Below are 24,070 nucleotides of genomic sequence, written 5' to 3'. Positions count from 1 at the left end.
TATATTTTACTATTGTTGGGTAGAATGTTCTATATATCTGTCTGTAAGATTTAGTTGGTTTATAGTATTGTTCAGGTCTTCGTTTCTTTATTGATATTCTGTCTAGATATTCTATCTGTTATTAAAAATGGAGTATTCTGATTTCTAACTATTATTGTAGAACTTTATCCTTCAATTCTGTCAGTATTTCCTTCATATGTTCTGGGACTCTGTTGTTAAGTGCATATTTGTTTATAATTGCTATATCTTCCTGATGAATTGACTTATTTATTATAAAACGTCCTTGTCTCTAGTAAGAATGTTTGTGTTAAAGTCTATTTTGTCTGATATAAATCTAGCCACTCAGGCTGTCTTTTGGTAACTGCTTGCATGATATATCTTTTTCGATTTTTTGCTTTCAAATTAAATGTGTTTTTCAATCTGAAGTGTCTGTTATGGACAGCCTGTAGTTGGATGATGGTTTTTGTCCATTCTGTAATTTTCAACATCTTTTTTAAGATTAAAAAAAATTTTTTTTAAGTAATCTGTGTACCCATTGTGGGGTGAACCTACAACCCCAAGATCAAGAGTCACATCCTCTACTGACTGAACCAGACAGGCACCCCTGTAAATTTTAACATTTGATTAGAATGTCTAATATTTATATTTCATGTGATTACTAGTAAGATAGGATTTATATCAGCCGTTTTGATATTTTTTTGCTATATGTCTTACTCCTTTTTTCTGCTATCCCTCTATTAATGCTTTATTTTGTGTTAAATAGATATTTTCTAATGTATCATTTTAATTCCCTTTTCATTTCTTTCACTGTGTACTTTTGAATCATTTTCCTAGTGGTTGCTCTGGAGATTATAATTAACATCTTAATTTTTAACAATCTAGGTCTAGTTGAAACCAATCTAATTTCAGTAGCATATAAAAACTTTTATATAGCCCTTTCCACTCCCTCTTTGTGTTGTTATTGACATATAAATTACATCTTTATACATTATATGTTCATCAACACAGATTTAAAATTATTGCTTTATACAGTTGTCTATTAAATCAAATAAGAGGGGCACCTGGGTGACTCAGTTGGTTAAGCATCCAGCTATTGACCTTAGCTGAGGTCTTGATCTCAGGCTCGTGAGTTCAAGTCCCAAGTTGGGCTCCATGCTGGCTGTGGGGCCTACTTAAAAGAAAAAAAATCAAATAGCAGGAAACAGTTTCAAGTCAAAAATATATATTTGCTGGGGTGCCTGGGTGGCACAGTTGTTAAGTGTCTGCCTTCGGCTCAGGGCGTGACCCTGGCGTTCCAGGATCTGAGCCCCACATCAGGCTTCTCCGCTAGGAGCCTGCTTCTTCCTCTCCCACTCCCCCTGCTTGTGTTCCCTCTCTCGCTGGCTGTCTTTCTCTGTCAAATAAAGAAATAAATAAATCTTTAAAATATATATACATATATACATATATATATATGTATATATATTTGCTGTCTTTTATATTGACTGTGTATATTTGCGTATGTAAATTTGCCTTTGCTGATATTTCTTATTTCTTCGTGTATATTCAAGTTACTGTCAAGTATCCCTTTATTTCAGCCTGGAGGACTTCCTATAGTATTTTTTGCAGAGCTAGTCTGCTAGTGACAAATCCTCTCGGTTTTTGTTTCTCTGGGAATGTTTTACTTTCTCCCTAATTTTCAAAATATACTTTTTGCTGGGTATAGAACTCTTAGTTGACACACACTTCATTATTTTGAATTTGCCATCTCACTGCCTTCTGTCCTCCATGGCTGCTGATGAGAAATGAGCTGTTGAACTTTTTTGAGAATGTCTTGTATGTGATGAGTTCCTTCTTGTTCTTTCAAGATCTCTTTATATTTGGCTTTTGCCGGTTTAATTATGATATGTCTAGGTAGGGATTTCTGAGTTTGTTGATCTACTTGCTGTGTAGATCGATGTTTTTCATCAGATATAAGAAGTTTTGTGCCACTGTTTTTTCCAATACTCTTTCTACCTTTTTTTCTCCCTTCTGGGACTCACATTATGTGTATGTCTATTGGTAATCTTAATTGGTTACACCATTGTCAAGGTCTCTTGAGGCTTTGTTCATTTTCCTTTTTTTTTTTTTTTTTAATGTTCCTCAGACTAGATCATCTCAATGGACCTATCTTCATGTTAACTGATTCTTTCTTCTGCCTGCTCACATCGGCTATTGAGTCTCTCTAGTGAGTTTTTCATTTGTTATTGCACTTTTCAACTCCATGATTTTAAAAATAATTTCTGTCTCTTGGGGGGTGGAGGAAGCAAAATGGGCAAAGGGAAACGGGAGATACAGCCTGCCATTTATGGAATGAATAAGTCACAAGAATAAAAAGCACAGCATAGGGAATATAGTCAATGATATTGTGGAATATGGTCAATGATGTTGTAATAGCTTTGTGTGATGACGGATGGTAGCTACACTTGTGGTGAGCGTAGCATAACAAATAGAGATGTTGAATCACTATTGTATACCTCAAACTAATATAAAATTGTGTGTTAACTCTGCTCATATTTAAAAAATAATACTTTCTATCTCTTTATTAAGACTCAGTTCTGGGGTGCCTGGATGGCTCAGTCATTAAGCGTCTGCCTTCAGCTCAGGGCGTGATCCCAGAGTTCCTGGGTTCGAGCCCCGCATCAGGCTCCCTGCTCAGCGGGAAGCCTGCTTCTTCCTCTCCCACTCCCCCTGCTTGTGTTCCCTCTCTTGCTGGCTGTCTCTCTCTCTGTCAAATAAATAAATAAAATCTTTAAAAAAAAAGACAGTTCTCAAGGGTGTCTGACTGGCTCAGTCAGTACAGCATATGACTCTTGATTTTGGAGTCATGAGTTCGAGCCTCACATTGGGTATGAAGCCTACTTTAAAAAAACCACTTAGTTCTCATTCTTTTAGTTCTTTACACATGGTTTCCTTTAGTTCGTTGAACATATTTAAGATAGCTGACTTAAACTCTAATAAGTCCAATGTCTGGACTTTCTCAGTCAGTTTCTATCATATGCTTTTTTTTCCCCTCCCTGTGTGTGGGCCATACTTTTCTTGCATGTCTCATAATTTTTTGGTTAAAAACTGAAGATTTAAGATAATATATGACAACCCTTCAAGTCAGATTCTCCTCCTTCAGGGATTGTTGTTGATTTTGGGTTTTTTTTACTGACTTTACTGAACTAATTCAGTAAAGTTTGTATTCTTTATTAGGTGAGGCCCCTGAAGTCTCTGCTTAGTTAGCTTAGTGATGAGCTAATGATTGCATATATTTCCTTAAAAGTACAGAACCAGTAACTCTCCCATTCTTTGCTGCATGGCTCTGTTCCTATTGGGACTTACCTTTAAAACTCAGGTAGTTTACTACTGTGCCTTAGCTCTTACTTCCTGCTTGTACAGAGTCTTAGTGTCGGAAGTGAAACCTCAGTACATTCTCAGTCTTCCCTGATCATGTACACAGCCCTGGATATGCACAGTCCTATACCTGGTCCGCCTTTTAGATTCCCAGAAACATGTCAGCGTTTTTCTGGACATCTCATTCCCCAGCTTTGATTAGCTTTACTTGCTTGCCCCAAATGTTTCACTACCTCTTGCAGGTGCAGTGTTAAACAATTTCTGCTTATTGTTTTTGACAAACGCCCCCAGGAAAAGGCTGTTTATTCTGGGAGAGCTGTAAATTAGGTCAAATAAAGACAAGCTCTATGAGTAGTATTTCCTAGAGAACTTCCACATAGGCCAAAAGATGACAGTTTATTTTGCAAATAAACTTTTAAAGAGCTTTTTAAAGAGCTCCAACCGTGTTCGGACCCGTCTTGTGGCTGTGGTGCTGGTGGCTTTTACTGTGATTGCTGTCTTTTGGTTTTCAAGGTTATCTTGGAGCTGGGAAGAGGGGGATTGGTCAAGGGCATCTTAAAATACCACAATACTCGTGGTTTTTACCAAAATAGCACTTTTTCTTGAATGAGTACATGCTCCCTGGGTTGTAAGAGGTCTTTGGTTAATTGCCAGAGTTCTGAAGGTTATTTTGACAGTTTTTGCCAATATTCTCATTGTATTTATAGAGACCATTTCAGAAGTCCTTACTCTACCACTCCTGGTGATGGCACTCAATTATTTTGTAAGGAGAGTTGAATAATAATTTAAAATGTCTTTTATATTTATCCACGTAGTTAACCATTTTTGATGGTCCCCATTCCTTTGTGTAGATTCCGATTTCCATCGTTACCATTTTCTTTCTGCCAAAGGACTGTATAATATTTCCTGTGGTGCAGGAATGCAGGTAATAAATTCTTTCAGTCTTTATATGCCTGATAAGGTCTTTATTTCATCTTTGCATCTATGTTTATGAGGCATACTTGTTTATAGGTTTTTTTTTTTGTATTTGTCTTATTTTGTTATCAGTGCAGTTGTGTCCACATGAATTGGAGAGTATTCCTTTCTCTTTTGTTTTCTGAAAGGATGAGTAATTATATCATTTCTTCTTTATATTGATAGAATTCAGTAATCCCATCTGGGCCTGAAGTTTTCCTTGTTGGGAAGTTTTAAAGACAAACTCAAAGCCTTTAGTATATACAGTGGTAGTCAAGTTATCTCTTTTTTCCCGAGTGAATATTACTTTATTATCCTTTGAATATCTGCTGGATCTTTCATGATGTTCCCTCTTTCATTGCTGATGTTGGTAATTTTTAAAAATGAAAAAAAAATTTTTTTTTAAGATTTTTGAGAGACAGCTAGAGTACAAGCCAGGGGAGGGACAGAGGGAGAGAGGGAAGCAGACTCCTCACTGAGCATGAAGCCCGATGCAGGGATTCCATCTCCCAGGACTCTGAGATCATGACTTGAGCTACCCACGTGCCTGATGTTGACCATTTTTGTCCTTTTTTTTCTTGATCAGTCTAGCTAGAGATTGTTATCAGTTTATTAATTTTTAAGAGGCTTTTGCCATTATAATTTTTCTTTTTTTCTGTTTTCAATTTCTTTGTTTTCTGCTTTTTATTATTTTCTTTCTTAAACTTTTAGTTTAATTTGTTCTTTTAGCATTTTAAGGTAGAAGCTTACATGGTTGATTTGAGACTTTCTAATAGAAGCATTTTAATGCTATAAATTTTTGTGTAAGCAGTGCTTTTTGGCAGCATCCTAAAATTTTGATGTCATATTTTCCTTTTCATTCCATTCAAAGTATTTTCTTTTCTTTTCTTTCTTTCTTTCTTTCTTTCTTTCTTTCTTTCTTTCTTTTTTTTTTTTTTTTAAGATTTTATTTATTTATTTGACAGAGAGAGAGAGTACAAGCAGAGGGAACTGCAGGGAGAGGAAGAAGCAGGTTCCCCACTGAGCAAAGAGCCCGATGCAGAACTCAATCCCAGGACCCTGGGATCATGACCTGAGCCAAAGGCAGGTTCTTAACCCACTGAGCCATCCAGGTGCCCCTCAAAGTATTTTTTTTTTTTTAAAGATTTTATTTATTTATTTGACAGAGAAAGACAGCCAGCGAGAGAGGGAACACAAGCAGGGGGAGTGGGAGAGAAAGAAGCAGGCTTCTAGCAGAGGAGCCTGATGTGGGGCTCGATCCCAGAACGCTGGGATCACTCCCTGAGCCGAAGGCAGGCGCTTAACGACTGCGCCACCCAGGCACCCCTCAAAGTATTTTCTAACTTCCCTTTTATCCATGACTTATTTGGATGTTGTGTATTATTTAATCTCTAATTATTTGGGGATTTTTCCAAATAACTTTATGTTATCAATTTCTAATTTAATTCCATTATGATTGTAGAACATATTTCATGTCATTTCTATTCTCTTGGGTTTTGTATTGTCTATCTTGATATGAATGGTATATGTGCCCTTGCTGTGAATATATATTCTTTCCTTGTTCGGTGAAATGTCCGATCAATGTTATTTATGTCAGGTTGATTAATAATGTTCTTGCTGTCTTCTGTATTCTTCTTGCTGATTTTCTGTCCTCTTATTCTACTAGTTACTGATTGAAGAACATTGAGGTAGCCAAGTATAATTGTGGGATGGTCTATTTCTCCTTTAATTCAATTAGTTTTTGCCTCATACGCTTTGAAGTCCTATTGTTGGCTGCATACACATTTATGATTATTATATCATTATTTAGTGTTCTTTTAGATACTGTTGCTGATTTATTAACCCCTGTTCCAAATAATTTTCAGCCCATAGATGAGGATTTAAGTAATAATGTTAAACGGTTTTGTTGCTTTTGTTTTGACCCTTTGAGTTTTCCAGATCTCCCTTCGCTTGTTGGGTTCTAAATTATAAATGGTCCAGGCCAGCTTCAGTGCTCAAGGATAGGCACTGGAATCTGGGCATAGGAATATATGAGGGGATTAGGCATGTGCCTAAAAGCCATACATATGTAAATAGAACTCAGAACGTGGGAGTTTGAGTAGCACGGATTTGGCTTCTGAATTATGTGCTTGGTATCATAAGCTTATGGTTCCCTGATCCTTTATGATAATCAAACATGGGTAACTTCAACAATTATGTAAACATAATGTTGAGTATCCAGAAGTGATGAGATATCAGGATCAGAACTGAAGTGCCTTAAATATTGTATTCAGATCTTAATTGCTTCTCAGTGTTTGGGTTTTCTTTAAAAAAAATTTGTGAAAATATTCAAATATGAAAAAAAGTAGTACAATAAACACTCATGTACCCTTGTAGATTTGTAGTTAACATTTTGCTATATTTACATTTTTCTCTCTTTTTATTTTAGAGAGAGTGTATGCACGTGAGCGGGAGAGGGGCCGTGGGAGAGGGAGAGAATCTCAAGCAGACTCCGTGCTGAGGGCAGAGCCCCCACCCCCCCCCAAACTCAGGGCTCAGTCTCACAACCCTGAGGTTATGACCTGAGCTGAAACTGAGAGTTAAATGCTTAACTGACTAAGCCACCCGGGCGCCCCAACACACTCTCACTTTTAACAGATGAACCATTTGAAAGTTGTAGGTATCATGACACTTCTAAAAACTTCAGCATGCTTTTCCTTTATGAATAAGACTATTTTACTACATCACTATGATACTATTATCATACCTAAGAAAATTAAAAAGTAATTTCTTAATGACATCTGTTATTTAGTCATATTCAGATTTATCCAGCTGTTCCAAAATGTCTTTTGTAACTTTTTTCAAAGCAGGTTCCAAACATAGTTCATGTTTTGTCTTATTTGGTGTAGACCACTAGTTCTCAACTGGGAACAGTCTTGCCCTCCAGGGGGTAATTGACTATGTCTAAACCCATTTTAACATTTTCTTTTATCCTTTTTTATTTCCTATAAATAAGTTCAGATATGAAGTTTGATTAGATTCAGTTAAACATTTTGGGTAAGATTACTGCATCTTTGTTTTTTCTACTTCATACTGCAGTGCATCAGGAGTTTAAGTCTGGCTATTTGGTTCAAGTAATGAGTGTCCGCTATCTACAGTGTAATTTTTCCTCTGTGATCCTCTGACAGGTTGCATGTCCTGTTACCCATGATGTTTTAATATATCTATTGATGATCCTTACCCTAATCAGTTATGGGGTTGTAAAGAATGATTCTTTTAAACATGTCATTCTTCCTTTATTACTGGTATTCTTCAGTAAGAAAGAGCCTTTTTTCTCTCATCTCCCCTTTTCGTAGGAGTAAAGATTCATGAATTTTTACTTATTCAGTATATTAAAGTCAATTCTAGTAATTATTTTTTATGCTCCAAAATTGACGCAGATGTTGTCTCCTTCGGACTGTCTCCTTTTTGCCTTTGAGGTGATCTCATTAGTCACTCGAGCACTTTCTTGTTCTCTCAGCCCAACTACATGTCCCAGGCTTGCTTTTAATTTTTCCAGCCCTAGTCATAGAACTATCCGTTTCTCCAAATGCCCTAGGACCTTTTAGTTGGGTGTGGTATTTAGAACTAAAATCTGGGAGCAAGGTATGCTTATTACTACTGGGTTGTCATTATTTCTAAGCCCTTTTAGTCAACAGAGCTGTAAAATACTTTTTTTTTTTTTTAAAGATTTTATTTATTTATTCAACAGAGATAGAGACAGCCAGCGAGAGAGGGAACACAAGCAGGGGGAGTGGGAGAGGAAGAAGCAGGCTCATAGTGGAAGAGCCTGATGTGGGGCTCGATCCCATAATGCCAGGATCACGCCCTGAGCCGAAGGCAGACGCTTAACCGCTGTGCCACCCAGGCGCCCCTGTAAAATACTTTTTAAATTACAAGTTCATATTGATGTACAATTCAAAATTAACCTAAGTTTTTTTCTTTTTATTTTATATATTTTTATTTTTTATTAAACATTTCAGTTCCTAGGGCATCTGGGTGGCTCAGTTGATTAAGCATCTGCCTTCGGCTCAGGTTATGATCCCAGGGTCCTGGGATCGAGCCCCGAGTTGGGCTCTTTGTTCAGCGGGGAGCTTACTTCTCCCTCTCCCTCTGCCTGTCATTCTGCTTACTTGTATACTCTCTCTCTGTGTCGAATAAATAAATTTAAAAAATTCTGTTCCTGTTACTATGAGAAACAAACTGAGGGCCTCAGAGGGGAGGGGGGTGGGGGAATGGGATAGACCGGTGATGGGTAGTAAGGAGGGCACATATTGCATGGTGCACTGGGTGTTATACACAACTAATGAATCATCGAGCCTTACATCGGAAACCGGGGATGTACTGTATGGTGACTAACATAATAAAAATCATTTAAAAAATAAAATAAAATAAAATTCTGTTCCTGTTGATATTAATATAGTTCTTTATTTGCTTTATCCAGTGTTGCAGAATTATAGTAATTAGTAGTGTACATAAATTCTTAGCACTTTAACCTGCTGAGTAAAGTTAAAGATGTCTTTTGTAGTTCGTTTTTTGTTCCTTAAAATTTACCCCACTAAAGCTGTATAATCAGAGTATCATGTTCAAAATTGACTTGAAATACTTATTTTCTTTATATGGTTATGTTAACATTTGATATACAGTTACATTCATTTATTTCTGTGTTCAGTGTTAGAGCTTGCTTTTATGGCTTGATTTTGGTTTGCATATGTAAAACATTTACAATTTTTCAAAAGTCAAATCTGTATAAAAAGCTGTATTCAGAAGTCTTGTTCCCATCTCTATCCCTTTTTACCCCATAGCCCTTGTGGATAACCATTTTCATCAATTTCTGGTTTATTATTCTAGTTTGTGTGTTTTTTACAAAATCAAATATATAGAGAGAGGTAGTTGTTTTTCCTATTTCTTTAAACAAAATGTATTACTATATATGTACTGTTCTGTTTATTTTACTTAATTATTCTCGAAATTTCTCCATTTTGAGTTTCTGCAATTCTCCTTTATTCTTCACAGTTGCGTTATATTTCATCATATGGTTGTACCATGTTATATCTATTACATTGCTTCTAATACAAATAAGCCTGCAGGAAATAACTTTTCATATTTATATGGAGTATATCTTTTTTTTTTTAAGATTGTGTTTATTTGCGAGAGAGAGAGCACGAGTAGGGGTTGGGGCAGAGGGAGGAGACGCAGACTCCTGACTGAGCCACCCAGGCACCCCTACATGGAGTATATCTAGAAATTAAATCCTAGAACTGGGATTGCTGACTCAGTGGATGGATGAATAACTGATTATATTAGATGTTGCCGAATTCCCCCTCCATTGGGAATCCTTCGGATAATAATCCTATGAGATCTTAGACTCCTACCTCAAATGTAGGAGAATATCTTATTTCTCCATAACTTACCAGTGTCAGATTTGTGAATTGTTGCCTAAGAGCAAAAGAGGGAATTCCAGCATAGTTTTCACTTGCTTTTCTCTTATGAGGGAGATTAGAAATTGTTTCAGATGTCATTTACCTTTTTTTGTTCTTTGAACTGGATGTTCACATCCGTTGCCCATTTTTCTGTTACAGTTTTTTTGCTTCTTCTCCATTTTTAGTTTTACCAGGGAGATTAGCCCCTTATAATATAAGTTACAGATATTTTCTCCAAGCTTGTCATTTGTATTTTGACTTCTGCCCCCACATGAAAATTAAGTCTTTTCTCATTGCTTCTGGAAAAGCATTTGCTATTCCTTTATTACAGAGAAATTTATATTTTCTTGTAGTGCATGTATTGTTTCAGTTTTTACATTTAGACCTTTGATTCATTCATGTAGAATTTATTATGGTGTACAGTTTAAGTATTGACCCAAATTTATCTTTTTCCAAGTGGCTGTCCAATTCCAACACTGTTACTTAAATTGCCCATTTTTCTCCAACAGTTTAAGATAAAATCTCTTATCATATACTAAATATCCATGTATATATGGACTTTTTCTGAACTTCATTATATTCTAAATGTTCATTTGCCTTAACACACTTTTAATTGTAGTGGTTTTATGTTTTAATATTTGTAGTATTTAATATGTATTTAATATTTGTAGAGCCAGCTCGCTTGTGCTTCTTTTTCAGGATTCTCCTAGCTATTCTTGCCCATTTGTTTTTATATATTAGAATCAACTCATCTAGCTTCAGAAAGTTTTTAATTTTTAAAAACTTTTTTTTATTTTTTAAGATTTTATTTATTTGAGACAGAGAGAGAGAGAGCACAAGCAGTGGGAGCAGCAGAGAGAGAGGGAGAAGCAGGTTCCCCACTGAGCAGGGAGCCTGATGCAGAACTCGCTCCCAGGACCCTGAGATCATGACCTGAACCGAAGGCAAACACTTAACCGACTGAGCCACCCAGGCGCACCCCTAGAAAGTTTTTTTTTTTTTTTTAAATTATTTTCATTGGAAACATGTTAAATGTAGATATTCACTTGGAAAGAATTGACAGCTTGGACATGTTAATGTCCAAGTACAAGAGATGTCTTCATCTTGTTCAAGTCTAGTCTACTTTTGGGACTGTCAGGAGTTTAAAAAATATATCATGATAATAGGTATTGTATTCCAGGTATTGTATCTTTTCTGTCACTGTTACAAATGAGACCTTCTTCTTCCATTCTGTCTTCTCGCTGATATTTTATATATATATGGCTTCCATTTTGTATTCATTACCATATTGATTTTTTTATCATTCAATTTTAGCACTGATTTTCTTATATTTTCCAGTCATACTATCATATCATCTGCAATTAGAGATGATTTTACTCCTTCCCTTCTGGTTCTAACACTTCTGATTGTTTTGTTCTGTCAGATTGTGCTGGCTAACACTTTCAAAACAAGGTTAAATAGTTGTGGGGATGGCAGGCATCCTTGGCTTGTGTGTGTGCTTCCCATCCCTTGAACAACCCATAAATTAATAGAAGTAAAGTCCTTGCAATGCAAAGAATGTAATTCTAGATAAAACCATTCCCCCAGACCAGTAGAATGAACCATCTGAAAATTTCATTTACTACTCAGAAGGTATAGTGGGCTCCAGTTAAGTGACCGTATTCTTAGTTCCAATTTTATGTAATTTCAGCCTTCCAAATGAAGTTGGGGCTTTTTTGTATGCATTTGTTGGATTTAACTGTGTGCTTCTGTAACTTTTTTAAAATATGGAATGCTTTGCAAATTTGCATGCCATCCTTGCACAGAACTATGCTAATCTCTGTACCGTTCCAATTTCAGTATATATGCTACCAAAGTGAGCACACTTGTGTAACATTTTTAATGAGACTCGCCCATCTTTGGATATACGATGTTGTAGGTTTCGCTATCCTCTTGCCTGTTTGTATGCTCAGGCCATTGGTAATTAGATTTATACTCTAAAAAACTCTTTATTTTTTCTCCTCAATAAAGTAAACAACATTAAAAATTATATAAATTTCTTTAAAATTATATTTTAACTGCTTAATATTTATAAACTGTAGGGTGGGAGCATGATCAAAGTTCTTGTTTCTATTTTTTATAAAACAGCATAAAAAATGGTGTATTTAACTTAGGTAAGTATACATACATATGATCTTTAGTGCCTACTCTGTTATAGGTGCAGAGTACTTCTAAGTTGAAGCTGACAGAGCAGAAAACTGCATTACCTCCTCCCTTATTTTAGGATTCCTCTTTAGTGAGCATGATATCTCTGAAGAAATGAATTAGGTGGTAGATGAGATAGGTTGGGGATCTGGTGCTGCTCCATTAGCTTTTCCTTTGTCCAATCAGAGACACTCCATTGGTCCTAACAAAGCCTATCAAAGATGAATCAGTGCTACTAGAAAAACAACTCAACACATGCTTTATTTTGAAGGAAGCTTGTGATTGATTTGATATGTAAAAGAAAACAGATTTCTCAGCCCCAGTAAGACATGGAGTGCTAAAATGGAGAGCGCTCTGGACTTTGGATCTAGTCATTGGGGTTATAGTCCTGACTCTTTTTGATCTTGAGCAAGTCATTTATCCTCATTAGGTCTTCTTACCTTCCTGTCAAATAGTAAGGTTAACTGGTACCATCTAAGATCTCTTCCACATCTAAATTCTCAGATATTAGAGAAGTTAACGCCTACGGTTTTGACTATTGGCATGTTGATGCTCTTAGTTTAAGCATTTTAATTCCCGTATCCCTATTTTTATTTTGGCAGTTAGATACTTTAGGTAAAGGGAATATATGTAGTATATATGTGTTTGTGTAGTGCATTCTAAATTTACATGAGAATAAAATACAAGTATAGTTTTAGGCCAGCACCATCTGTTATGGAAGAGTTCTATGGGATCTATTCTTAACTCTTGGGAGTGACAAAAATTTCCCTTTCGTTTTCATGATCTTCAGACTCTAATCAATCTAAATATAGGAACATTACCCCAATCCTATTCCTTGCTGCTTTCAAGTTTTCAGAATTCTGTGCAACAACATTTTGTCCTTTGATGGTGAGCTCTTTAAATATGCACTCTTTTCCCTTAGGCTATTGTGTTAGTGAAACGGAATGCTCTGGTTTTCAGTATGTTACAGCTATTATTACATGAGTCATATCTTGATATTTACCTTACTTATACATTATGGCTTCTCTTTTATTCATTTGAAGAGTTCCAATCTTAAATCGGGGAACCAAAAGGCAGGAAACCAAAAGAGAGGAACCAGAGCAGGAAAACAACTATGAACATAACTTCATTTTAGAGATCATTGTTTTTTGTTGGTCATTGTTTTTTAGAGATCATTTGTTTTTGGCGTAATGTCGAAGTGAATTTTTTGCAAATTCATTCAGTTGTGGAGTAAAATAAATATTTAAGATTATGTTGCTATTTAAATCTGAAAAGCAAACCTTTCCTGGGTTTTCTGCATGTTAGATCTATTTATTTGTCTGAAGGGGAAGAAGTGCTGACCATTTATAAGGAAAGATAAGATGAGTAGATGAATGTAATTAAGAGGCTTCTGAGATGGTGAGTTTTTGGCAAAGTTCTAGAAAATAACTGGATTGATGTGGGAAAAGGGTATTTTCTGAAATAATAAAATTAGGTTTCTTTATTAATCTTTTGTTATATGTTAAACCATGGAATAAAAAAGTGTGGTTGTTTGCCTGCAATTTAAAGCTCTAAAACAGAAATTTGGGGAATAAGAACTGTTTCCTATCTTTAAATCCATTGTTAGAGCATAATAGTATACTTAGTCCCAGATATATGAATGGTACTGAGCATCTCTTGGTATCAGCAGTCAGAGGATGTATGAAACAGATAAATCTGAAAGTTTCAGAGCATAAGATGTAATCTAGTTGCGTATACATAGTTTACGTCTTTTTCTTCATAACTGAGAATGGTTGACTTGGTGCAAAAAATCATGGCTTCTTAGCTGCTAGCCTGATTTCTATGTCCAGGTATTTTCAGAAATTCAGGTTTATGATATTAGCTAAAATCAAAGCATATTTGGTTACCAGTTCCTAGAAAATATAAACACATAAGATGTGCATGACCATCATAGAACAGTTCTTTTTAAACTTAAGGAGGGTACTTTATGTTAAATTCTCAGAACGAGAAATCTCAGAATGAGACACGCGGGCACCTCCTAAAATGAGGCTTTTAACTTCATATTTTGTAATGAAAATTCTGCACTGCTCAGTGGTTTCACTAAAATAATATTTTATGTTATATACACTTAAGTATTTTAGTAATAGACATTCACCATGTTTGTCATATAAAGTAGAGACTGAGACAGAAAAGGAAGCTTGCTGATGTCACAAGCATTTATTTTGTCTTATTTACCTTTACATAAATTAATGGCTTTGGAACTTTTCAGCATGTAGATTTGAAATGGATTTGGAATGATTATCATTAAGCATAATGTATCATCTTTCCTTCGTTCTTATGCCTTCTATAGGTGGGAATGGTAAAATAAAGCCGCCTCATATTTGTAAGGAAGGGGCTTTTACTTTTTCCAAAGTATTTTCTACCTTCTTTTTTTTTTTTTTAAAGGTTTTATCCATTTATATGTGAGAGAGAGAGACAGCACAAGCAGGGGGAAGGGCAGAGGGAAAGGGAGAAGCTGACTCCCCAGTGAGCATAGAGCTGGACGTCGTGGACAACAACAGCAACCCCAACATCAATGCAGGGCTTGATCCCAGGACCCACTACCTTACCTAAAGTCAGACACTTAATCCGCTGAGCCACCAGGTGGCTATTTTCTACCTTTGTTATAAGATTGTTTTTCTGTTGGTTCCCTCTGTTTGAGGGCCTCTTTCAGTTTCTTAGGTTTAAATACTGAGATTGTAGACATTTGGTTGTTTTTGTTTTTGCCTTTGCTTTGTGATTCTCTCACAATTACAGAATTATAACAAGTATCTCTCAGGTACATTTAATATATGTGAGGCTAGGCAGTTCTCTGGAACTACTCAGGAAAACCTGAAACTTTATTCAAATAGGAATCTTATTTGAATATTGAATAGATAACTTTGTATAATAGATAATCGTTTCAATATTAAATAGATACCTATTCAAATAGGTATTTACCTATTGTGTCCTATCTTCTCCCTATTCAGTAAACTAATATTGAGTGTCATCCCTAAACTATTACTAACTTATCTAAAGGTTAATATAGCAGAAAATAAATTTGTTTCATTTTGCCTTGTTGGTAGAATCGGTGATTATCTGACATATTCTGAACACCTCTTAGAGAATAACGTGCTGTATACATTTATTATTTGGAAAATACAGAGGTTTAATCCAGGTGTCAATCCAGATACACTTTGTAGCATTAGTTTGTTCTGTCATTGGGAACATAGCCTTGTATAGTGTATTGAGATTGCCCAGGGACTGGAGTAATTTTGTTTATTTCTGTTATGAATAGCCCAAATTTCATTTGGCTCTGGGCCAGTAAGGGAGTGGTTAATTTCATGGCTTCTTTAAAACCATTTTGAGAGTAATTTCTTTTAAATTAGTATTCTTTCTGCAGTTAAATATAGAACATTGAATTTTGATGCACACCCTCTCCTTCCCACCTCTCTGTCATTTACTTCCCACCTACTCTTACCCAAGACTCCATCAAGCTTCAATTTTCTTTTTACTGATTTTTCCATCTATCAAACTATTTCTTATCTATGGCACTGTGTAAGACTGAGAATGGCTGTGTATGTCAGTGTGAGATCAGTGATCAAAGGCCAGGTAAGTATCTGGTTAAAAGAAGCTGCGTCAGACTTGTTCTAGCCCCACCACTATGTAACATACTTTAAGGGGCTCTGCTGCCTTTTACAGCAAACTGGAGTAGGGTGTTGTAGTTCTTCTGTTTCTTGTAGTGAGGAACTTCTCCCGTGGTCCAGTATCAAGGATTCCCTGTTCAGTCCTGTTTTCTCCAAAGAGTGAAGCACTGATTTCTGACCTTCTCTCTCACCCTTTTCAAAATTAGCTCCATATAAGTTTCAGAGAGAGGCATTTACAGTTCCTTGACTGAAGTCCAGAGTGGGGTGCTCCTATGATCAGATTTCCTCATGGAGCTGGTGGTTTGACTGTTTCTTTGGACACCACAGAGCAGTCTTTCCCCTGCTAAGGATTTCTCAGTTCCTGCTTTCTGGCTTTATATGTCCAGAGTCCTGAGATTCAAGCTAGTGTTGCTACTTGATTTTTCCTAGTATCTTACCTCTCTTTAATGGTATCCTTTGACTTTTTAAAATCCTGCCTTTATTGTCTGATGAAACACTTACTGCTAGTTTTCTAAGTAATTCTTAAAATCATCCTTTGGAGAAGGCATATGGCATTGAAAAGAGTTACTAACTTGTCCCTGGACATTTTGGGTAGAGCCATCCAATGTCTTCATTTGCTCTTGTAGTTCTAAAATAGGGGGAATTTCAGAATGCAAGAATTAATTATTAGGTAAAGTTCTAGCTGTAATTTTGATGAATGAATCAGAGAGGAATGACCAGATAACGTTTAATACATCATTTGTAAATTTTGGTTTTGACGTCAGCTTTTTTTTTTCTTCTCAGTCGCTTTAGGTCGTAACCAGCCTTTGAAAAAGGAGAAACCCAAATGGAAAAGCGATTATCCCATGACAGATGGACAACTGCGCAGCAAGAGGGACGAATTTTGGGATACTGCACCAGCTTTTGAAGGCCGTAAAGAGATTTGGGATGCCTTGAAGGCTGCCGCACATGCTTTTGAGAGCAATGATCATGAACTGGCACAAGCAATCATTGATGGTGCAAACATAACATTACCACATGGTATGTTCGGTGGTCCTCAAGGACAACGAGAACATAATCAGCTCCTTTCTATAGCAAGAAACCAAATGGGAAGTGTTCATATTCCTTGCTGTGCATTTTTTTTTGAAGGGGAGCATTCCTCTTTGCTTCTTTATATGCCTTTCAGCTTGAGATTTACTTTGTGTGTTTGTTTTTTATTTATCTAATTTTTTTAAAGATTTTATTTTATTTATTTGACAGAGAGAGAGACGGCCAATGAGAGGGAACACATGCAGGGGGAGTGGGAGAGGAAGCAGCAGGCTCCCAGCGGAGGAGCCTGATGTGGGGCTCGATCCTAGAACACCAGGATCATGCCCTGAGCTGAAGGCAGACGCTTAACAACTGAGCCACCCAGGCGCCCCTATTTATCTAATTTTTTAAGTAAACACCACACCCAACACAGGGCTTGAGCCCACAACCCCAAGATCAAGAGTTGCATGTTCCACCGAATGAACGAGCCAGGTTCCCCAGTATTTTTTATGTTTTTTAAATATTTTTAATCTCAAGAAAGAGAACACGTGATAACCTGTATTTTCCAACTGCCACACTTAGAAAGTTCCTAGTTCTTCATCAAGGGCCCTCCATCCCCTGTCCCTATCTTCTAGAACTTCTACTTCACTCGTTTCCTATGAGCACTAGAGAAGTAGTCTCAAATTTAGATTTCAGAAGCCGTAGAGACTCAGTGGATGCTCCTTTAGCCATTATACTTTCTCATCAAGCCTCTTTTTAGCATAATGCGCAAACATAAACTTAGACATGTTCTGAAGGACAGTTTTCTATGATTGCAGCCCTGAGCATTATTAAGAACCTCTTTCTCTTTTGCTTAGGAATGTGACTCTAAGGACCACCATTAGCTTTTTTTTTTTTTTTTTTAGATTTTATTTGACAGAGAGAGAGAGCACAGGCAGCAGCAGTGGCAGGCAGAGGGAGAGGGAGAAGCAGGCTTTGTGCCAAGCAGGGAGCCCAATATAGGGCTCCATCCCAGGACCCTGGGATCATGACCGGAGCCAAAGGCAGATGCTCAACCGACTGAACCACCCAGGTGCCCCCCCACCATTAGCTTAGAGTGTTTCCAGGGACATATTTGCTAGACCCATGCATATCCTCTTGCTAGGTCTCTTTGATTAGAAACACTTCAGAATTTTTCATGGTATACTGGGATCTAAGTGTTAATTTTATATTACATTCTTGGCTCTTTTGATAACTGTATTTATAAATTTTTCTCTTTAGTTTTTCAAATTAATATTTTTCCAGGTTGTCTCTTTAGCCTCCTATGTAATCACCTGCATTCCTTTGCATTGCTTCTTATTCCTTTATACCTTCATGGTTTCTTTTTCAATATCTCTCTTTATTTGTCTGCATTTTCAGAACACTGCTTTTCACTGTTTAATCATCTGCTTTATGTCCTTTGGCTCCTTTTTCTTTTTTCTTTTTTTTTTTTTAGTTTTATTTATTTGGGTAACTCCACACCTGATGTGGGGCTCGAACTAATGACCCAGAGATTAAGAGTCGCATGTTTGTTCTAACTGAGCCAGCCAGGCTCCCCTGACTCCTTGTCAGGGGAAGATATTTAAATTAGTATCCTTCCCAGATTTCCAAATCTGTTAATTTTCTGAATTAACTGTGCTTCCAAGAAACTTTTAAAAATACATATTCCATAGCTGTTCTGTTCTTTATTATGAAAGCTTATTAGTATAGGCTTGGGTTAATAACATTTATTGAGTACCCACTGTATATAATGACTCTTCTGCACAGGTGTGAAACTGATGCCTCCTACAGTTGGAAAAATGTGTAATTGAATGCCATTTCAGTATGACTCTTTAGTACCGATTCGCATGGATAGTCTCTGAATTCTTTACCTTGTGTGATTGGGGGTGCACATCATCTTGCTCCATTACCTCTTTTAGTTCCATATTTTGTCTTCAAATACTCCCTTTTTGTAATATAAAGGAAAGAGCCTTCCTTTACAGTTATTTTTGTCATCCCTCTCTTTTTAATGCTTATATCCCATATTTTTAAAGCAGTATTTGTTTATTATTTTTATAGGTTTGCTGGTTGGGAGTAGGGGTGGGAAGTGGGAAAGAATTAATTTATCTGTGATTGTCTTAATTTAGAAACCTGAGATCCAGAACCTTAGAACTTTGACTTCCTTACTTTGTACTTAATATAGTTATCTATAGGAATATCTGATTGCGTTCTATAAATTATGGCCTTGTTTACAAGTTCACGGAGGCAAAGCAGCTCTGTTTTATTTAAGGCAGGGGCTTATGTATATTTTATTGGATATGGGCTCAGATCTCTAAATACTTAAGTCCCTTGTTTTTGCTTATCTATGTGAACTGCCAACAAAAGTAATGTTGTGGCAGCCTCACCAACCAACAGATTAGAGAGAATTATTCTTGGAAATTTGATAGGATGAGCTTCTTCTACTTCCCCTCTATGTTTAAGTAGTGTTTTCTGCTTTAGCATGAAGGACTCAAACTGATGTCCAATCTCTCCCTGTTCAAAGCTCTATAATAATTTTCTGGGTATTGCTACCTTTGATTGAATTCCCTTGTTCATATTTGAACCTTAACAGCATTTCTTGGATGGACTTTTGAATTGTGTTCACTCATGTACTCTAACTCACCATTAGTTTATAACTTAACTATTTAGCTGCATTCTTTAACCTAGATCTACTCATTGGTGACACTGAAATTTCTTCCCTTTTTTTGGTGTAGTTATGTATATGAAATTTTACTTTGGATACATTTAGCTGTGTTAGACCCTAAACATCCTATACTTCATATTTTAGGTTTAAGATATTGCATAGGCTTTAGATATTTAGCTCAGGCTTTAGTATCAGACTTAGCCTTACTTTCTGCCTCTACTGTATTACTCATGGCTATGCAACTTTGTGCAAATCACTTCTTTTCTGTAAGCTTCAATGCCGCCACCTATAAAATATGGATTATAACTATCTACCTTATAGGGTGGTTGTATTGATTAAATGCGATAATAATAACACATGTAAATTAGTTACCATAGTCTATAAAAAGCACTTGATAAATAGTGCTAATGTTTGGGTTTTTTTGGACTCTGGCTTTAACAAGTAAATTCCTTATACTAAAGTCTTTAATATAATTTGATCATTTTTCTGGATATATTATCTACTGATAACATCTTTCTCTGGCTTTGGGGGGACTCTGCCCATAGGCATATGCCTAATCAAATTTTGAGATCATGTTGATTCAGTAGCAACAGTAGTAGCAGATTTATTAATTGGGCACCAAAGCATTGATGACAGTTTAACATCATCCCTATTTAGGCCCATCCCTATTCCTTTCATCGACACCTGTCAATATTACCCGTAAGAGTATTGAACTGATCTTAGATTGACAATCTGAAGAGATCCTAGGGCATACACTCCTTTCTAGGCTTCCTTCAGTCAAGTCTCTGCTTTCTTGTTTTCATCTCATCCTGTTTTCTCTTCCCATAATCTTATTAGCCCAACCTATTCATGTTATCTTCCCAATATAAATATTATAAGAAATTCTTTAAAGTTTGAAAACAGTATGGAAATGTCTTTGTAAACATTATTTGTATAGGTCTTATCTTTTCTGTTATTTTAGATTGTATGTGCAAAATAAGCAAGGATTGTACCCTTTTTGTTTAAATTGCATTTAGTATCAGTGTTATATGCACAAAAATTATGTATTTGTCAGTGGCCTTTTTTCCTGTGTAATGATAATTACCTTATTTCCTGAGTTATTTTTCAGAGAAACAACTAAAACACCTCCCATCACCCAACACCCTTGCCCCACGTTTCCTCCTTTGTTTCTTTTTCATATAGTGATTCCATGAATAATTCTGTTCTTGTCTCAATTCGAGTCTGCAGGTTGTATTCATTATATTTCTGTCTTGTCCAGCACAAAATAATTCCGTGCTTTTTAATTATCTTCCTTCATTAATACCAGTGATGTCTTTAGGTCATTATTCTCAAATGGCAATTTTCACTCTGGAAGTTGTGACTCAGATATATATGCACACGTGTATTGTGGAAAAATCTCCCTGGATGATTCTGGTATCTGGTACCTCTTTTCCACAGCCTCCGCATCCTATAAGAACTTTATTTTTCATGATTTCCCCTTTTTTTCTCATGGTCCTAAATTTCTTAAAGAGTATCTCCTTTTTCTAATTGATTCCTATTTTGCCATTACCTAAAAATCCTAAAAACATTCCTAATATAGTATCTTGCCAATGAAACTAGATTACAGATTAAGTGGTTTACCCAAATTAGCATAAACAGAGGGAGTTTTTGTTTGTTTGGTTTTCTGTTTTGTTTTTTTTTTTTTAAAGGTGGGGGGCACCTGGCTGGCTCAGTAGCTAGAGCATATGACTCCTGATCTCAGGGTTGTGAGTTTGAGTCCCACTTTGCCTGTAGAGATGACTTAAAATCTTAAAAAAAAAAAAAAAAAAAAAAAAAGGGTGGCTATTATTTTCATTTTTCAGAGCTTGGCCCATAGTGACTATTAAGTAATTTTCGATTAAAGCTTGTTCAGAAACAATACCTGTTTCAGAAAGATGAGAGCATTTAATGCTTTTTAGAATTATTAAGTAGCAGGTTAAAAAGGATTTTTAAAATTGGCTACTCCCTCTCTCCCTACCTTCTAATTTTCTAGAAAGGTGGTTGTTTATTTCTTTAGCATCTACAATTAATGTGTTTTCTGTCTCCTTCTCAATGCAAATGTAAAAGCTCCCCTCTTAACCTTTCTTGTCTAGGAGTAGCTGCTCACTGTTATTCACTTTTCTCTTTCTTACAGACTTAACTCCAACTTTACTCTTGTTATTTCTTGTGGCTGAATATTGCCAGGTGTTCAGTTAGGCTTTTGAAGGTCATTTCTTTTGTCCATTTTCATGCGTAGGGATGTAGGAGGTAGGAAAGGGTAATTCTCCAGCGCCTGGGTGGCTCAGTCGGTTAGACGTCTGCCTTTGGCTCAGGTCATGATCCTAGGGTCCCAGGATCGAGTCCTGCATTGGGCAGGAGTCTGCTTTTCCCTCTGCCCCTCACCCTCCTTGTGTGCTCTCTCTCTCAAATAAATAAATCTTAAAAAAAAAAAAAAAAAAAAAGGTAAGGGTAATTCTTTAAAAATGTTTTTTAATCACCTTCAAAATATAGGAGGCAAAAGAGTTGTCCAGAATTCTGTTTTCCTTTTTCCTGGTCTTATCTCAAAATATATCAAATGTGAATAAATTGAACTATGTATAATGTGATGTAAGTTTTTAAAAAATCAAGGCACTTACAGGTGCCTGGGTGGCTCAGTTGGTAGAGCATCTGACTCTTGACTTCAGCTCAAGTCTTGGGGTTGAGGGACTGACCCCACATCAGGCTTTGCACTCAGTGCAGAGTTGGCTTGGGGTTCCTTCTCTCTGTGCCTCTGCCTCTCCCCCTTCTTGTGCACACACACACTCTCTCTCTCTTCCCCCAGTCTCTAAAATAAATAAATAAAATCTTTTTAATTAAAAAAAGTTAAAATAAAGGCACTTATAAATAGCATAATTAGAGCATTCCTATGTATAGGGAGCCAACATGATGGAAAGAACACCGAGACCGAGAATCATAACATCATACTGATGTAATGTTATATAATTCTCATGGTGTAATAGTCATCTACAACAGCCCCCATTTTAAAGCCATGAGAAAGTGTGCTTGGGTGGTGCAGTCAGTTAAGTGTCCAACTCTTGGTTTCAGCTCAGATGATGATCTCAGCATACTGGGATTAAGCCCCGAGTCGGGCTCCATGCTCAGTGTGGAGTCTGCTCTAGATTCTGTCTCTCTCAAATAAATTTTAAAAATCTTTTTAATAAATAAATAAATAGGGGCGCCTGGGTGGCTCAGTCGTTAAGTGTCTGCCTTCAGCTCAGGGCGTGATCCCAGCGTTCTGGGATCGAGCCCCACATCAGGCTCCTCCGCTGGGAGCCTGCTTCTTCCTCTCCCACTCCCCTGCTTGTGTTTCCTCTCCCGCTGGCTGTCTCTGTCAAATAAATAAATAAAATCTTTAATAAATAAATAAATAAATAAATAAATAAATAAATAAATAATGAGAAAACTGAAATATGGAGCGGTCACATCCTTTTTTCAAGTTATAAGTCATGGAATTGGAATTGGGATTTGAATTCAAGTCCTGGATTTAACAGTAACAAAGCAATGGAGTGACATTGTCAAGTCATTTCATCTTTGTTTTTTATAGTGACCCACAAGTAATCTTCACTGTTAATTCCATTTTTAGTCCCTCCCACAATATATAGAATACTTTAAAACTGTATAGTTCTGGGGCCCCTGGCTGGCTTAGTGAGTGGGGCCCACTGCGACTTTTTTTTTTTAGGATTTTATTTATTTATTTATTTATTTATTTATTTATTTATTTGAGAGGCAGAGGGAGGGACAGTGGGAGAGGGATAAGCAGACTCCTTGCTGAGTGCAGAGCCCAATGCGGGGCTCAGTCCCAGGACCTGGAGATCATGACCTGAGCCCAAGGCAGACGCTCAACCAACTGAGCCAGCCAGGCACCCCAAGCCTGTGACTCTTGATCTTGGGGTTGTGGATTCAAGCCCCATGTTGGGTGTGGAGATTACTTAAAAATAAAATCTTTAAAAAAAACCCAAAAACTATTAATACTAAAGAGACAAGTGGATTCTCTAAGACGTGGATAGGCAGGAAATGCATATGTGTAGACCTTGTTTCTATTTCCCTTGAATGTGATAGAGGCCCATTAAGAAGCAGACCACGAATTCTGGCTCCTTTAAAAGGCCCTGTAAGAATTTGTCATTTAATAAACTTAATTGATAAATTTGTCATGACCATAAGGCTTCGGAATGAAAGCATGAAGATGTTACATTTACATGGTAGACAGAGGATTTTATCCAGACTGTTGTGTTTAGAAATGAAACAGGGCCTTAATCAAGGATCTGATAAATGACTAACCATAAATTAATTAATTAAGAGTATATTAATATATTAATAATTTCTATTGTCTATCGACAAAACAAAAATGATTTGGAGTTGTAAAATGTAAATTTATCCACTCTTCTGTTGCTGTCACTCCCCTTTTTTTCCATTTAAAGCATCAAAGGCCCTGAAATAGTTGAGGTGGGTCATTGTCCTTGTGTCAGTAGGCTTCTCTGAAGATCGTTGTCCCCTTAGAAATGTGACAAAATGTTACACAAGCTCTTTTTTTTTTTTTTTAAGATTTATTTATTTGAGAGAGAGAGACCTCATGCAAGTGAGTAGGGGAAGGGGCAGAGGGAGAGAATCTCAAGCAGACTCCCTGCTGAGCAGGGAGCCCGACCTGGGGCTAGATCTCACAACCCATGAGATCCTGACCCATGAGATTATGACCTGAGCCAAAACCAAGAGTCGAACACCCAACCGACTGCACCATCCAGGTACCCCTACACAAGCTCTTTTTTTTT

The 24,070-nt window shown here is 36.6% G+C and overlaps 1 protein-coding gene and 1 non-coding gene across 5 annotated transcripts in view; one reads left to right on the top strand and one right to left on the bottom strand.

Moving 5' to 3' along the window:
• The window catches only part of UBTD2 (ubiquitin domain containing 2), a 63,069-nt gene that overhangs the window by 28,621 nt on the left and 10,378 nt on the right, over positions 1-24,070 (top strand). For 3 of the 4 annotated variants that reach the window (XM_026510970.4, XM_057312325.1, XM_057312324.1), the window contains exon 2: positions 16,364-16,600. In XM_026510970.4, coding sequence (XP_026366755.1) covers positions 16,364-16,600 — 237 coding nt within the window. Of the gene's footprint in view, positions 1-4,208; positions 4,283-16,363; positions 16,601-24,070 lie in introns of those variants that run through there. The other variant, XM_057312323.1, reaches the window with a different exon arrangement.
• On the bottom strand, positions 11,513-11,615 carry LOC113264168 (U6 spliceosomal RNA). The gene has a single exon (XR_003319572.1). It is a non-coding gene; the product is annotated as a U6 spliceosomal RNA (small nuclear RNA).

The sequence above is a fragment of the Ursus arctos genome, unplaced genomic scaffold, assembly GCF_023065955.2.
Source record: "Ursus arctos isolate Adak ecotype North America unplaced genomic scaffold, UrsArc2.0 scaffold_15, whole genome shotgun sequence".
NCBI classification, from domain to species: domain Eukaryota; kingdom Metazoa; phylum Chordata; class Mammalia; order Carnivora; family Ursidae; genus Ursus; species Ursus arctos.
The sequence above is the reverse complement of the archived record's forward strand: the minus strand, read 5'-3'. Positions and strand labels throughout refer to the sequence as shown.